This window comes from Mchenga conophoros, linkage group LG15 (assembly GCF_057382185.1).
Source record: "Mchenga conophoros isolate Kocher_MC1m ecotype Shallow Benthic linkage group LG15, M_conophoros_male_GT1.1, whole genome shotgun sequence".
Lineage (NCBI taxonomy): Eukaryota > Metazoa > Chordata > Actinopteri > Cichliformes > Cichlidae > Mchenga > Mchenga conophoros.
Window position 1 is genome coordinate 18,443,425 of NC_140540.1, and position 16,813 is coordinate 18,460,237.

Genomic DNA, 16,813 nt, shown 5'->3' on the forward strand with positions numbered 1-16,813 from the left:
GAATGTGAAACTAAAGAATATTTAACCGTATCAAAAAGATTTTGTTAAATTTTGAAGAGAAGCAATGACATACACTTAAACACACCTGCTTTTTCTTTAAGTACCTTTCACAAAACACACCCAGGTTTCCTGGAATAAAAACTTTTAAACACAGTGAAGCAAATGCACTCTTTTCCTTTGTCCTAGTCTTTTCTCTAAGTATCATAAGGGCTGCCACAGAGTATTTTTCATGGTGTTCAGGGTTTTCTTTAAATATATTCTAGCGGTTTCATTTATCTTGCGTTAGCAGAGCAGTATTGAAATCCTAAATGTATGTCTCTAAGCAGCTGTGACATTATCGGTGCGCGTCTAGCTACAGTACTCGTCTCAGGAAGAGACAGATGTACAAAACAGGAGGTTTTGGCTGCTTGTTTCTCACCAGCTGCTTTTCTTGTAAACTTCCTGCGGTTTTCATGGTGTGACTGCCTCAAACAGCAATAAAGCATGCTGTTCTTTAATTTGGCAGCAAATGGAAAATGTTTCTGTAGGGTGCCAAGATGCCCGTGTGTTCGCTGTTAGTAGCTGCTCCATTCCCACTATATGATATTGCATTTGCGAGCTCGAGGCGGCATACCGAGACATTTTGTCAGACCAATTCACTGAATGAGCGGTAATGATGGAAAACTCTGTGTCTTTGGTGAGGTTGAGTTGTATCCTCCAGTGTTAGAGCAGGTCGACATGAGCAGAGGGTAGGAAGGCATTTATGTCAGTTCACCTATTCAGCAAGTAAACCATTGCATAAATACAATAGCTGTTCCAGGAGATTGTTATGCCACAGGTGGTGTAACTGTGTTGTTGTCTGATTTGTTCTTGTTGGTGGGAGGGAGAAATAGATTTTGAGTGCACTAAAGGTGGTAAATAGGTCATATCTTCTTTTTGAGACTTTTGGAGCCAGTAATTATATTTTTAACTTTACTGTACTTTAGTTTACTGTATGCATTTAGTAGCAACTTTAAAGACAAATAAATAGAAAAAAACGAATAAATTACCATGTATTATTATAAAACTGACCTGCCAAACAGTATAAAAAGCACCACATATCCCCACATACAAGCTGCAACATGCAGCTTGTATGTTTATGCAATTGGAATCCAATGATATGATACGCATTATTTTAAAATGCACCAAGTTGCATAATGAGTATTTTTAATTTGGATACTTTAATATTCAAATTACTTTTTTGGGGGGGGGAGGGGGGGGGGACCACTGAATAACTGCTAATAAAGTAATATCAAATGTGGTAATGACATAGGGATTCTGCTTCACAGGTAAAATATAGGTAAGATACACTGTAAAAGAAAATACAAATATACCCAAAAAAGCAAAAAACAACAGGGACTCTAAATTCAAACAGGGAGGCAGGGAAAATGAGGGAAAGATTCACAAATACCATGACTAAAAAAAAAGTACGGGACTATTTATACACATCAGAGAAACAGAAACAGCAGAGTGGACAAGACACAGGTGTAGACAGTCATGACGACGAGATGGGGGAGGAAATGAAATTCACCTAACTATCAAAGTAAAACCAGGAATGACAAGAGAACCCAACTGAACACAGAGATGCAAAAACCTGCACAAAAACATAGTAGAGAAGGGACTCAACGGTGGCGAGAACACTAAGCCCGAAACAAAAACACAAATATTAAACTGTTGATTACAGTAAGGGAAAACATGGAGGAAATTGCACACAAATACAAACTCCATAAAAACAAAACTAGAACTTTAATACAAGAACTAAAGCATCTGGAAACTAGAAAGCAGGAATCAGAATCATCCTAACTGTTGTGTAATTATTGTTCTCACGATACCAAAAGCTAAAACTAACACTAAAAATTCATAAAAACAAAACTAAAACTAAACATAAAAACACAAACACAGCATATCACATATCTGGAAGCACACACCTGCATATTCTGTTTCATTGGTATCCCCTGTAAGATTTCTGGGAATAATTTTACACACCATAAAGGCTAGGCGTGATTTTTGCACCGTTGTGCTGAAGTGCCAAATATTTGATTTGCATGATCAGACAAAAGCAGATCTCTCCGTTTTAGAATTTATGTTTTCCACACAATCGTTAGCACTCATCCCTGAAGCCTCTGTGCATTTGAGCATGCCCATAGATGTTCTAGCTATTGCCTCTATTGCTAAAAAGAACACTAGCAGCTCTATGTTATGTATTTATAATCACGCAGAAGTAGAATTATATCCTTGGAAATGCAATCTCTTCTTTTAAGCCTGTTTCAAAGCTTTTATTCAAATTACTCATAAACTGCCTTCGGATAATAGTTTGTAGAAGGTGGTACCATAGAATAGTAAAGTCAAATAATCTACTCTGTTCTGAGTGTGAAACTGAATGAATTACTTCACTGAGATGCAGTCGTATAAATCATTACCTTCAATGAGCTCTGAGTAAGCAGCATGCAGCCCACACCATGCCTTGAGATTATCAATATTTAGCCTTAATAGGCACTTAATCATTGATCTAAAGTAGGTGCTCTGCTTCTAAATGAATCTGGTGGGTTGAAGGGGCTTCCGCCTCAGGCTTCAGCTCTGCTTGGAGGCCTGCTGTGCAGGTCTTACTGCTAAGAGCCTGATGAGATCGAGGAAAAAAAATCCCCATTTCCAAATATCCATCAGCACTCTGAAGAAAAGAAAGAGGGAAGCGGAGAGATGCATTCGAAGAGCAGATCTTGTTTCCCTCGTTGCTCTTCCCCCTGGGCAGTCTCCATGGTAATAGCTGTCAGCTCATATGTTTTATTTAACCTTCACGCCCTGGAGAGAAGCCACGTTATGTTAATAAGGAGGGTTTTTTTCATGACTGTCACACATTTTGTCTGTGTGAAACTCTGCAGGATATCACCTCTCATTTCTTCTCACAAGTCTGTGTTTTGGACACAATCTGTTATCTTTTCCGATTAATAAATACTGTATGTCTTATCCATACTTTAGCTGTTATTTACATAAAATAAAATGTGTGCAACACCAATTGTAATCTCAAAATGTTGTTTTTTATAGACGCTCCAAACAATTTACTGACCTGAGGACAGCAGCATTTATCTCCTTCGTTCAAAACTGCTGAAAAGCTTTGCTAAAAAAGAAATCCCTTTTTTGATTTCACAATACTAAAGCAAAGGTTGGTCTAGGTGCAAGGGGGGTGCCTTGGGAAATCAGAAAAATTCAATCAGAAATAAATAAACCAACTGGGGATAGATCTCTGGGGATAGGCCACAATATGGTTTCACACTGACACACTGAAATCAGTAAATTACTTTACATGTGTGAAACGGTGTATCACTTTGTCTTTTGTTTGAATATCACATTAAAAAGTAAAGTAAAAACACTGCGAGGAAAGCTATACATTTTTAAACTTATTGTATTGTTTAGCATTCATAATTAGAACATTTTACATTTTCTGTGATGCATTCAGGAGGACAGGCCACCGCTCCTCCCACCTTCAGTCAAGCACCTAACCACAAGCTTCCTGGTCTCTATTTGTGATCCAACTTCTGTTGACCAATCGTGTTTGAACAGGCTTTATTTCCCTGCAGGTAAACAGTCTGTGTGAAAGGGGGGGAAAAAACATAATAAGGAATGCATTTGCAGAGAGAAGTCGTATGGAAACCATTATGTGATCACAGTTCAGTATTTTATTTAATTTATGTTTGCTTTTTTAAAATGTATTTAATTGCTTCTTTTAAAGTGGCTTCACAGTGTAATGGTGTAAACGTTCAACTAATATGCAAAAACTCCCTGGTTTCAGACCAGGAGTGGACACAAATCCTGAGAGGCACGTCTCAGAAAATCATCCATCAAGCCAGAGTCGTAGAATTAATGGAATGACTTACTCCAGGGCTGTAGTTTAAGCTAGCTTTGCTTTAACGACGAAAAATTTCGCACGACAGTATTATTTACCCATCTAGATTGAAATTACATGTAGCTGTACATACTTTGATGGCTTTCATCCTGGCAGCAGTTTAGGATGAGTCACTCTCTACAAGACTGATGTAGATGTCACTGAACTGGAGCTCTGTCGCCACTTTCAGGGATTTAAATAAAGGCAGAATATGAACCACAAGTCCCCAAAATTCAGATTTATCTTTGAATCTTCGTTTTTCCCTCCACGGATAGATGATCCAAATAGTCTTGGCCTGAGACAAGTGAAAAAAACAACACTTTTGTCCTGCAATACTCTCATTCTTTCCGGTCATAGTGGATTAATGTTTGCCTGCCAGGGAAGTGATTCAGTCACGTGACTGAAAACTATGGTTTGCAGTTCTTTACATTAAAAGAAACGACACTGTACAAGGTGTTCCTCTAGTAAATGACGAAGATGAATCTGGCGACCTTCTTCCATTGCTCTGTAGTCTAGGTCTGATGCTCACGTTGCCATTTTTGGTGCTTTCGGTGGTGGACGGCAGTCAACGCGGGTCCCGTGACTGATCTGCCGCTTTGCAGCCCTATACACAGCAAACTGCAATGCCCTGTGTATTCGGACAACTTTCTGTCAGAATCAGCTTTAAATTCGCTCAAATGCTTACGCTTACCCATTTTTTTCTGCTTCTAACACATCAGTTCTGCGGACAAAATGTTCACTTCCTTCCTAATGTATCCCACCCACTAACATGTGCATTGATGAAGAGATAATCAGTGTTATTAACGTACCTGTCAGTGGTCATAATATTATGTCTGGTAACTAAAGTAAGTTTGACATTTGTGGTTTAAATGTCGGTTTAGAAAAAGATAATGGATTTGAAAACTCAACATGTACCTGTAGCAACTGTTTCTATAGGAAACAGTTGGTATATTAAACATAATTCATGTAGCTAATAAATCAAGACAACTGAGATGACAGTCAGATTTATAATTCAGTCTATCTTCCTATTTGCATTCCTGTTACTATGAAGCAGCAGCGTTAAACACGTCTTCTGTTGACACCCGGTGAAAAAGTTAACATCCATGTAATGTAAGCAATTACCAACTGAAGAGGTTATCACTCGTTCTTTAATACCATAATAGATTCCTTTTTCTCTCTTTGTTATTTTCCAGTTCGACTGCTCGTTAGAGAGTCTCAAATTATTTCCTCGCAGGTCAGTTATAACTGATCATTTAGTCCCTCATTGAACACCTGTGGTGCAATTGGAACTTCACAGTGCTAAATAAAATTGGGCATTCTCTTAATGAACCCAGTCACCTCTGTAATTTAAGGTCCTGGTGGCGTCCTCTGTGCCTGGTATTAGTGTCCAATAACAATACCTTTGCAGCTGTTCCCTTGCTACTCACACGCAAAACACACATATTTATCTGCTCCACACACCTACACCGCATGCACATGCATGCTGCTGGTGATGCTCATTTTAATGCAATCTGTTCAAACCAGTTATTTATTTATACACTTGAGAATATACATGGTCATTTGGCCATTTCTTTGAGTCTCATTAGCTTTTAAGTATGCAGTAAAACTATAAGTCATTATTCATGTTCTAGAAATTGTATTTTAAATGCCATCATGTACCATTTTAATGTTTACCCTTTAGGCTTTGAAAATACATTAACTCTTGGTGTGATTATGTAAGACAGTTGTTCAACAATAGTGATTCAAAGGGGAGCGTACAGTACAAGTTAAATGCAGGTTTGTAATGGATTTAATGCATATATGAGATGTGATATGCATAGAAATAATCTCATCTTTGTAGCTCACGTCTGCTTGAAGCAAGGAAAAAGTAGCACAGCCTGCCGGTCTAAAGAGTTAAGCATGGGCAAAATTGCATTCTTTGTAATGCCCAGTAGGGGGTAACACCATCTGGTTGTAAATTGAAAACAGATTTAATAGAAGTCTGTAAGAAAATGATCCTGTTTCTCACTTGTTTTGTGACCTCAATGACCACAGTTTATGATCTCATCTGCTGGTTTTAAGTTTGCTCCAACACAGCACAACATTTATTTTGTTCGTTATTTTTTCCATTTGGAGTAAAATAAATATTAAATCAGGGTGTCTACCACATGCCTGATAAGTCAAATCTCCCTGGAACTGTAGCACGGCTGACCTGGATTGTGTGTAAAGCATGATACAAAAAATATTAACATTTATAAATGCAAAAATATGAAATATATTTTAACTAGCTGCATCAGTTCTGATTGTCTGGTTGCAGAAAGTCTGGTTGCAGTGGAGAATGTAATTTTCTATTACTGTCTGTGAGATGCAAAGGTGCTTTCAGGCTAAATGAGCAAATATAATCTCTCCAGAAACTTCTGGGTGTGATTGCAAATGGGTGTGCCCATAAAACCTTCAAGTGGAGGTGTACAGGAGCCACCCTTACCAGATACCATTGAGCCTAGACACCTTGCTGACGAAAAGAAGTACTTTCCCTTTCGGGCTTTGACCACAAGCAGAATTTAAACAAAAAGGAAGATACATTTTCACTCAGAACAAGTAATTAACTTCTGAGTGTTTTGAAAGTTTGGTAAGGGACTCGGATAAGGAGCTTACTGATATAGTGAATTTATGGACACTGGTATAAAAGTCCCCTTTAAGATTAATAAGTGTTAATAATAACAAACCTAAATCCACTGATATCTCTAGATATGCTCAAAGCTGTTTTGGGGGGTTAGTTATTAACTTGTTACATGCTTTTTTGTGTTTTTTCCTGTGTGTGGTTATAGAAGGAACCTTCCGGGCGACAGGCAGAAAGCCCTGGACATCATGCTGCCCCTGGTGGAAGGCGAGGAGCAGGTAGCGAGTGACATGTACTGCCTGGTGGGACGTATCTATAAGGACACGTTCCTGGAGTCAGACTTTACCAACACACAGAGCAGAGACAACGGCGCACTCTGGTAAGAGAGCAGGCAGGATGTCAGTGTGCATGTGACATTTCTGCTAAGCCAAACACATTCTGAGTCACCAAAAATTACCATTTCTAAGGGCAGGGTGCATGGGAAGTACAGTGACTCACTAGATCACACCATTAAGAGTTTATCATGAATGGTGTCAGTCAATGCAGGATTTCATAATGGCTCTCATCATGAAGGTAAAACCCTTTGCTGGTAATGAGTCTGTGAATAAACCACAGCCACGTAGTGTGCAAAATTCTTTGAGATTGCACAACAACACCTCATAGCAACATAAGAACAATACCATTAAAATCCAGACTACAGGGATCATGGATAACATACCAAGATGACTGAAATGTAAAATTAGCAAACATTAGCAGTGACAATAGTTTGAGCTGCTAAATGTTTTGTGCATGTTAAGCTGAGCTGCCTGGTTTCTGCTGCTGGTAGCAACAGGAAGTGGTGAGCTAGCATTTATTTAAGAAAAAAAAAACCCATTGTGAATATAAATATTGGTACAGGTTAAGATTAATGGCATCATGATTCAGGAAAGTGTCCTAGTTGTCTAATATCTCTGTAGAACCACAAACCCTTGCTATTTGAAGACTCTGCATCACTTCCACACTGCCTAGTGTGACCAAAAATAGCTGAAACTTTTCAGTTCAATAAAGTTAAACTGGTTTGGGTAACATCAGACTGTTGTAGCTTCATATTAGAACAATAAAATCAGAAATAAAAGACATTAAGTTCAGCGGCATTGGCACAAAAACTGCTGCCACGCTGAATCTTTCTTGTGTCTCGTCTTTTATCCTTGGGAAACCACTTTAGGGATGATTTGCCATCTCTCAAGAAGTCTCATATTTTTAAACTGTGTTTCAATAAGTCAAGTATAATATAGTCTTGTATGTCCTATATTAATCCTAACTAGAAGCAGTATTTGTTTGAGTGAATTTTAGTGACAATTTATACTTGGCTAGTTTCCCCTTCATGGCTGTCTTCATTTTTACATCTGGACAACTTTGATTGCAGCTGCTGTTCAAAAGTTTCTCCGTACAATTTTTATCCTGGATTTCAAATATCAGGCTGACCTGATTTTAATAGCGAGGATCTATTATGGTCCAGTTAGCAGCTGTCATCAGTGTAAGGCAAGTGTATGGGCAGTGCATCAGGTCAGAGGATGTATGCGTACGTCTTATGAGATGTATGCACATCGTTTCTTCAAAATTCATGGCAGTCGTAAGTTTATCCTCCAGTGTCCAGCTGTCAGAGTAAACTATGGAGGCATCCAGCAGTGACCTTTCAGCACTCTTCATGTTGTTGTGTGCCATTCACTCCACACTGAGGAGGAGGTTTTGCCTCCCACCCAGCTCATCAAATTTACCCCTTGTAAAGTCGTCTTTCTCACCAAAATGGAAACCGAGTTTCAGTATTAACACAGTGGAGGAGACCCAACGTGCATCAAAGATGGATCACAGCAAGTGGTAAGAACAGGGCTTCACTAAATGATCTGTCATCAACCTTCATCAGGACTTCCAGGGAGAAAAGAGGAGTTAAAATCAGCTTTTTGTGGGTGGAGTCAGAAATCCTTTTGGTTGCACTTTTACATTAAAGGTTTCTGTGTCTTCTTACAGTTTGGCATCTAATAAAGAGATTAGTGTGAGTAAATTAACATTCTGGTGTTTACGTTTTCTAATTAACATTTTTTGGAGCCTGACAACTTGCAGGGACCTTTTGGATATGATCGAGTTGGATATTTGCTACCCAAAAACTAGCTAAGTCAGCTTGACACTAATGAGTAAGCACAAAGAAAGATGCATTTGCAGGGTTTCCAGCAGCTTGTTGAAACTGAACTCTCAAATTTGCCATCTCCTATGAAAGTGCTGTGTGAGCTCTTTGATTCTCTGTAAGCCCTCGAATCACCACACTGCAGCTGCTTACCTGCAGGGGCTGAGAGGAATTACTTGTTCGCTTTTTGCTGTGATGCGAGTGCACCAAGGCTAACATTAGCTGACGGAAGTCGGCTTATTGAGAACACAAGGCGGCTGATTGTCTTTATCTGGAAATTGCTTTTTAAGATTTCATATCTTTGTTGACTGCTTAGATAATCAGGCTCCCATCTGGCTGTTATTTCCAATTCCGTGTCACAACTTGGCACAGGCCTCTAATAACGCTCGCACCCCTCCCCTCCGCAGAACAGATTGCTCATTAAATAAATGAAATTTCTTGTTTTGTGGGGGTTCTCACAGTTGCTGTTTGATGTTCTGTGGCCCCCAACTCAATATGGCTGTAATTATTTTTTTCTATCTTGAAGTGTCTCAGAAAGCCGGGGGAGTCCTGGGAAGCCATCCATTATCTCAGGGATGCTTGGGATTTGGAATGACGCATTTCTTGGAAGAAAACTGTTTATGTGAATCATTCTTCTTCTCTTTTCAGGTTTAAAAAGGGGTTTGAGTCAGAGCCAACACTACACTCTGGTATCAACTATGCTGTTCTTCTGCTGGCAGCTGGACACCAGTTTGACACGTCGTTCGAGCTCCGCAAAGTGGGTGAGTGGACCCTGGTTACTTTGGTCTGTGTCCTAAATATGCAGCTTTTCATTTTATTACACTAAGCCTGCTGACTAACCACTGAGTAATCAAACTCTAATCAGTCTAATCAGTCCTTTGTCTGTAATTTACACGATAATTGTTATCCTAACGTGGAAATAGGGGTCAGTTAAAGCTGCACAAATAAATAACTTATATGAATGGAAATGAAAATTGCGTCACCCACAGAGAAACAATTCCCCTCACAGCTAAAGTGCAGTTTAGCATCTTTCAGCTCATTGCGTTTGTTCTAACTTGGTGTCAAATGAACTACCTTTGCTATGGCAGCAGCTGTTTTTAATGGAAAACCTCTAATAAACTCACATATGCTTATAACTCAACGCCAAACAACAACTGTACAAAGTCTAGAGGAACCGAGGGCAGCAAATCTTTGGAGTTAGCTGGAACCAGAACAAATGCAGAGGAAGTGAAAATTGGATTCATTTAATTCACCCAAGTGGCAAGAGACACGGCTCCAAATGAGAGATAATTTTGTTATGTGTTTGCTGAGTGTGTTAATAGTGTTTGCTAACACATTCAGCGTGTCAGCTGTTGACACAGTGGATGGTGATAATCTTTAACAGATTTTTTGACCACAAAAGTGGATGTAACTCCAAAATTCACTTTCCTGTTAGCTTCATTTTAGTTCAACAAGGCAAGAGGGAGATATATGCTGCTAATTGTTCCTTACACAGCCACTAACTGTGTATGCCTGTCATTTGGTGCAGAGTAGAGTGTGCCGAGTCATTTATTAGAGGGGTTTTTTTGACAGAAAGTGACTTCCTGCAGGTGAATGCTATTAGGATAAGGTTGGAATGCCAAATATGAACCAGGGGAGTAAAGTTATGGGTTGGAAAACTTTGTTAAATAAAGTTATTTTTAAACCTTGTTATTATTATGCATATTTCAATAAAGCAAAATCAAATAATGTATAGTTGTTTCCTTTTTTAGTCAGGCAGGCGTGTAGCTGAGCTTTTGCCCACACTTTTTTTCCCTCTGAAGTCTGAGGCTCAGAGGAACTCCGGAATCTGGGAATTAGAGTTGGCTTTTCTGGGAATTGGCCCGCAGCTCTCTAAATTAACCCAACCCTCCATCCCTTTATGCATCCCTGGGGTTATCTCATAAGATCCCCACTGTCTCTCCAAATGGCAGATTTCTGCAGCAGGCTGTGCAAAACATGTAGCTGCTGCTTATCTTAGCAGTTCTAATAAAAATAATAATATAGCTAGGCTGCTGTAGTGCGAGTTGTGGCACACCCAAGTACAGCATGGTCTTTCTTTGGCTTTCTTGTTAACTGGCATGTCTGCCTATGGTCCACATGGAAATGGAACAAAATATTTCACCAGCATTAAATTGTTTGTCTTGTTTGCAGGAGTTAAGCTGAGCAGCCTGCTGGGTAAAAAAGGCAGCCTGGACAAGTTGCAGAGTTACTGGGATGTGGGCTTCTTCCTGGGTGCCAGCATCCTGGCCAGTGACAGCACCCTGGTCATCCAGGCTTCTGAGAAACTCTTCAAGCTTAAAGCCCCTATATGGTGAGAACACAATCCGTTCAAATTAGCATGCTAAAAAATGCATTTTAGACCACTTCCATCACCAACTGTGACTCTCTGTTTGTCATATGAAGTCTGCTCTGCTTCCCTTTGAAACTAAAGCAGCCATCTGTGGCCACTGGCAAACATTTGGTGTATTTGAAGAACAAAGAAAAAAGTCACCAAAAAAAGCCACTTTGCTCATTTGAACAGTATCTCTGTCTTTACATTTTAGATTTGAAGGATATAAAAGCCTGGTGTCGTAATTTTTTGTGAATTGTCAAAAGTGTGGTACAACGTTTCTCCAAAGATAAAACTGAGAACTGATATTTTTTTACACTTTTAATAGCGCATATTCGTCTTTAGGTCCCCAAGCTAGCCTGCAAGTCTAGATGTGTTTTAAAGAAAGATGCCACATGACAATATCCCGTTCACGCCATCGTAACATAATGCCTTCACGGTGGTGGAACATAGTTGTAATTGCCCGCAAGGCATGTGGTAATTTCAGACTTCACACAGATTTTATGATACTTTATGTACAACATGTGGAGGAAAATAATAAAAACGTTTCTTTTTTTTCTACAGTGCATGAAACCCAGCTGTTTTGTGTTTGTTTTAGTGCTCTGAAAACCATCACACCAAAATCAGGCTCCAGCATAGAAACGCAGTCATATCTTAAAGTGTTTATTTGTTAGCAATTTTCCTTAAACAACGCTAAAGTTATCTACCAGTAAGGTATTCTCTTTTCTCTGTCTTCATATCACATGTTTTTGTAATTCTACAGTCACACTGTGGAAAACATTGGTTGGAAACTGCGGCGTGAAATTAATGCAACCCTGTCCAATGAACTTGTAATCTTGTTACCTTTAAAAATGTTGCTTTGAAGACCAGGGGACTGCTGTCCGAGTCAGAATGGAACTTTAAAAATGTTGATAAAGCATTAATAAGATGAAGTCAGTCTACAGGAAATTACAATGCAACCATTTGGTAACCAACTTGAATCAAGTCCCCTATTACAAAGAGATGTTTCACAGACAAGTTGTGGCCGTCGGCACAGATTGACTCAGACTGAGTGCAATAAGCTGACAGTTTGTCAGCATTTATATATTAGATGGCAACTATTTGCAAAGCAGCCATAAAGACATATACCACAGCAGTAAAGTTGTTTATTCCTGTTATCTGGTAATACTTCTGTTGCTTCCAGGTATTTGCGGTCATTGGTGGAGACCATCTTGATCTTTCAGCACTTCAACAAGCCCAGCGTAGAGCAGCCCTCCTACAAACAGGAGCTGGTGGACTTTTGGATGGACTTCCTGGTGGAGGCGACCAAAAAAGATGTCTCCTCTGTTCGATTTCCTGTAAGAAACACAGATTAACATGAAATAATACATCTGAGTTTTTGTTAAAATGTGGAAACAAAAAAAAAAAAAATGCAATGCAAGCTCAGAAAATTAAAGGTTTAAAATGTGCAATGCATATATGTCTTGTCCAGGTGTTGATTTTGGAGCCAACTAAAGTGTACCAGCCTTCATATTTGTCCATAAACAAAGACGTGGATGACAACACAGTGTCAATCTGGCACGTTGCTCCTGATGACAAGGTGCGTGTCCCACTGCAGTAAAATTATTTAAAGAATATATTTGCTGCATAATACTGAGTATAGGTTTATGTACTGTATATATGTATTTTGCTTGCTTTTAATAGGAATATGGGTAACAGAAAGAAAAAACTCTCATTGCAACCATAGAAAAATAAAACAAAATCCTACGCTGGTGCACCTCAACAGTCTGTGCTGGTTTCATCACTCTGTTTTATGTTAGCAAACATACTGATGCTTCCACTGGTTACAGTAAATGATGAACTACAGATAATGTCACATAAGGCGACAGATGTTAACGAAACAGGAAAGCTGAGATCGTGATCATGTCTCTTCTAGATCTGGGGAGATGCTGTGTTGTGATAATGGACTGTCGCTTCCTGTAATGAAGCTTTATGCCTCTGTCTTCTCGATTGTTTTCATATGTTATTGCTCATTATTCCCAGCTTACACGTCAATGTAAATGGTTGCTCGCCAGGGAAGTCGTGCTAGTAAACGAACTAAATAAGCGCCAATGATATAATCCAGTGGACTGATTCTTATGATAATGCTCGCAATAATGTTTAGTTAACGATTTATCCTGTTGATTTGACTTGTCCTGCAGAACAAGGGGATCCATGAGTGGAACTTCAGCGCCACATCTGTACGAGGTGTCAGGTCAGTGCCTGCAGTCTCTGCAAAGCCTTGTTAAAAGTGATCGCTTAGTGGACTTTAAGCTGACTGCAAGCAGAAACTACTATGAAAAGGCTAAAAGGATCATTAGAGAAAGTAACATTTGTTTCTAGTTCAAGTTTCAAGTTTTATTTGTCATATAGAGGTAACAATGTTACATCATTACAGGCTACGAAATTCTTAGGTTCAGAGCCCGCTCAATATTGCACGTAGGAAAAAAGCAAAATTACACATAAGGTGAAACTAATTAAAAATAAACTATATAAATAAAGAAAATATATGTAATTTTTTTTTTAAAGAGTAGGATAAATAAATACAGATTACTACAAATACTGCAGTGCCTGTAGTGCAGAGGTAATGGTATATACATGTACAGTGTATACAGTGATTACAAAGACTGGAGGTGGAAAAGGCTTCCAGCCCTCGTGTTGTTACCATGAATTTACCTGGCACTCAGCAGACTCTGGGGACTCACGACAATGTAATGAGCTCTAGGCAAGGAAGGACATTTCCTGAAATATCAAACTGCTCCTTTTAAACAAATGAACACTGAGTTCCTGCTTCCTGTGTGGCTAGAGAAAATTGCTTCATGCCATACCTCTATCTGTCTCCTGTCTCATTTCTGCTCTCAGCTGCTACATAAATAAAAGCATTAAATGTCCAAAAGTTGTAATTATGCAAAGTGAAAAGCTTTTGAAATCAAATAGAAATGCATAAACATGTATAATAACATTGAGTTGTGTACTAAACAAGATGATATTTCAGTGTTCAGAAATATATTTAAAACGCCCAAAAAGACACCTGAATAAACCAAAAATACTCCAATGTTAATTCGAATAAAAATGGTGTTTAAAGCCCAGTGCAACATAATAGAAGTCATAAAATTAAGAGTAAAACAAAATCATGCATTTCCTGTTTAACAAGTAGGTGTATCGAAACATACTCAAAAGCAAAAATAAGTAATATTGTAATAACTGCATGCAATCTGCAATTGTAAACACCAAAGCAGAGGTTTTAGGTATGCCCAGTCGCTGTGCTGTCTCTTCACCTCTTGCAGCTTCAGATGGTATCCGAGTGCGCCAGCATTACACAGACAGTTTTTATGATGTCCTTCTCTTTGCCAATTTTTTTTTCCACAGTCCTCAAAGGAATTCAGTGTCAGATCGGAGAGAAGCTGAGGGCTGTGCTCACATGTTGCTAGGGAACGACTCTTTCTCTATGCCCACTCAGCCTGCAGACAGTCAGCAGGACACAATGGCAGCCCTGCAGGCTACAATACAACCACACATGCAGGGACTCTGCTGTCTGGTTCAGCAGCTCTGGCCTTGGCATTCTTACTAAGGAATGGGCAATTGCCAATTCCACTGGATAAAAGTTTCCATTTAGTTGGTACAATTCTAGCTGTCCATCTTTTGTGCAGAAATTGAGCGTCATCTAACAGCTTATATGGCTGTTTCTGATGGTGACTTTTATAGGAAACAAACTACAACTGCTGTAGTCCATGCTCATAACATTAGATATTTATTGTATATATTAGCATGAAATACTTTTAGAGTGCAGTATCTGTGTGCACAGGCTGCATTTATGAATTTAATTTTTACATGTGGTTTTACATTTTTAAGTCATTCAGTCAGTGATTCACAATCAGGGTACAAGTACCCTAGGGGGCTACTTCTGCGGTAGAGCGGGGGTGGTGGAGAAGATTAGCTCTACTGGTACAATTAACAGAGACATTATTGTTTTTCTTGATTAACTATTATCTATAATGTGAAATAGAATGGCATTTATCCAGTTCTGCTGGAATAAGCTAGAAACAACTATGTGGGCAGCTGTTGTGTTGTTGGTGACGTTATAGTGTTAGTGTTATGTAACTCTGGGGGATAAATATTTTTAAACTTTTTATGAGGGAAAATAGAGAACTTTTGACCACTGACATTTGTCACATTTACAGTTTTATATGCTCTAATGATGATTTATATTTAAATCTTTAATAATTTAATAATTTAGTATACCACGGTATACATATCATGACGTGACCCTCTATGAGCAAGGACTTAGCAACAGTGCCAAGGAAAAATTCCTTTTACACCAGAAGAAACCTTTGGCAGAACCTTTTGGCTGACTTGTTTAAGCTGTAGCTCTCAGTTATTACTGACTGAGAGTATGCATTACATTACAACTTGAACATGTTAGCTAAAGGCGAAAATGTTTGCTAAATATAATAGTGAAAGAGCTTAGAAATAGTAATTGGCTAATAAATAAAGACAAAGTTATAAGTTGGATTACTAAAGCTTTAGCTAGCTTTTATTACTGCTGACTAATAGTGTGCATTAATAATAGCTAAAATGGAAATTTCTGAAAAAACAGTAACTAGCTGAATCAATTTACTTAGCTAGCTAGCTTTGAAACCATTGACTAATATGCATTAACAGTTCAAATTGCTAGTGTATACAGTGAAAACCATAAGCTAGCCATTTTTGCTAAATTAGAGCTAGCAAAAAAAATCTGTTGGGTAAAAATCTAAGGAGCTTGGAAAGGAAAAGCGTCTGGACTTCTTTATGTTGCTTGAAGACGTTTCACCTCTCATCCGAGAAGCTTCTTCAGTTCTAGGGTCAAATGGTGGAGTGTCCCAAATTTAAGCCCTATGGGAATGCCCCCCCAAGAGGGACAAAGGACATCCTATTGATCCTCTACCTAATCACACGAGCCAATATGTCTGTGAAAGAGGTCTTTCCAAGCTCCTTAGACTACGACGACCTGGATGACTGAGAACCTTCACAGACATATTGGGTAAAAGTATTAACAGCTGAAACTGCTAAAAAAGCAAAAACAAAAGCATTAGCCAAATAGAAACCAAACAGCATTTAAATAAGGAATGTTGTCCAACAGTATAGATTAACAAATGGCTTAAAGAAACAAAAAAAAATGTTAAATGTTGTTGAAAAATGGGTAAAAATAGCAACATGACGTGGATAAATAGTTGAAAGAGTTACTTAATAGTTGGTGTCATTTGAGAATTTTGTGGAATATTCCAAAAGAAACAGTTTGTAGCTATAGCTTCATTCAATGTAAAGCTCACATCTGTTCTAATGTTATTGTGGGTTGTTTCTAACTGAGGACAAACTGTGGACCGTTTCTCCTCAGCATCTCCAAGTTTGATGAACGCAGTGCCTTTCTCTACGTCCTTCATAATGCAGAAGACTTCCAGATCTACTTCTGCACAGAGATGCATTGTAAAAGGTTGGTCTGTGTGTTCTCTCTTACAGATGCAATTCCAGATCTTTAGCAATTTACCATAATAAATCATGTCATAATGTGACTGCATTAATTTAATTTTCAGTTCAATTCAATTCAGTTTTATTTATATAGCGCCAAATCACAACAACACTTGGCTCAAGGCACTTTAATGTTAATTTAAACTTAATATAAATGGCCTATCCTATTTCTCTTTCTTTTTTCGTACGGAATTACATTATTGAAATATTCATGTTTAATGAGCCATCCATTGAAATATCAGATAGTGAACAGCCTGAAATGTCTTAACCATAAGTGTAATT

The 16,813-nt window shown here is 38.5% G+C and overlaps 1 protein-coding gene across 1 annotated transcript in view; it reads left to right on the forward strand.

The window, feature by feature from the left end:
* Positions 1–16,813, forward strand: part of map3k5 (mitogen-activated protein kinase kinase kinase 5) — an 86,679-nt gene that overhangs the window by 41,887 nt on the left and 27,979 nt on the right. The window contains exons 7-13 of the mRNA XM_085246109.1: positions 6,706–6,876; positions 9,307–9,419; positions 10,831–10,990; positions 12,192–12,345; positions 12,480–12,587; positions 13,189–13,241; positions 16,401–16,496. Of these exons, the coding sequence (XP_085102235.1) occupies positions 6,706–6,876; positions 9,307–9,419; positions 10,831–10,990; positions 12,192–12,345; positions 12,480–12,587; positions 13,189–13,241; positions 16,401–16,496 (855 nt within the window). The remainder of the gene's footprint in view (positions 1–6,705; positions 6,877–9,306; positions 9,420–10,830; positions 10,991–12,191; positions 12,346–12,479; positions 12,588–13,188; positions 13,242–16,400; positions 16,497–16,813) is intronic.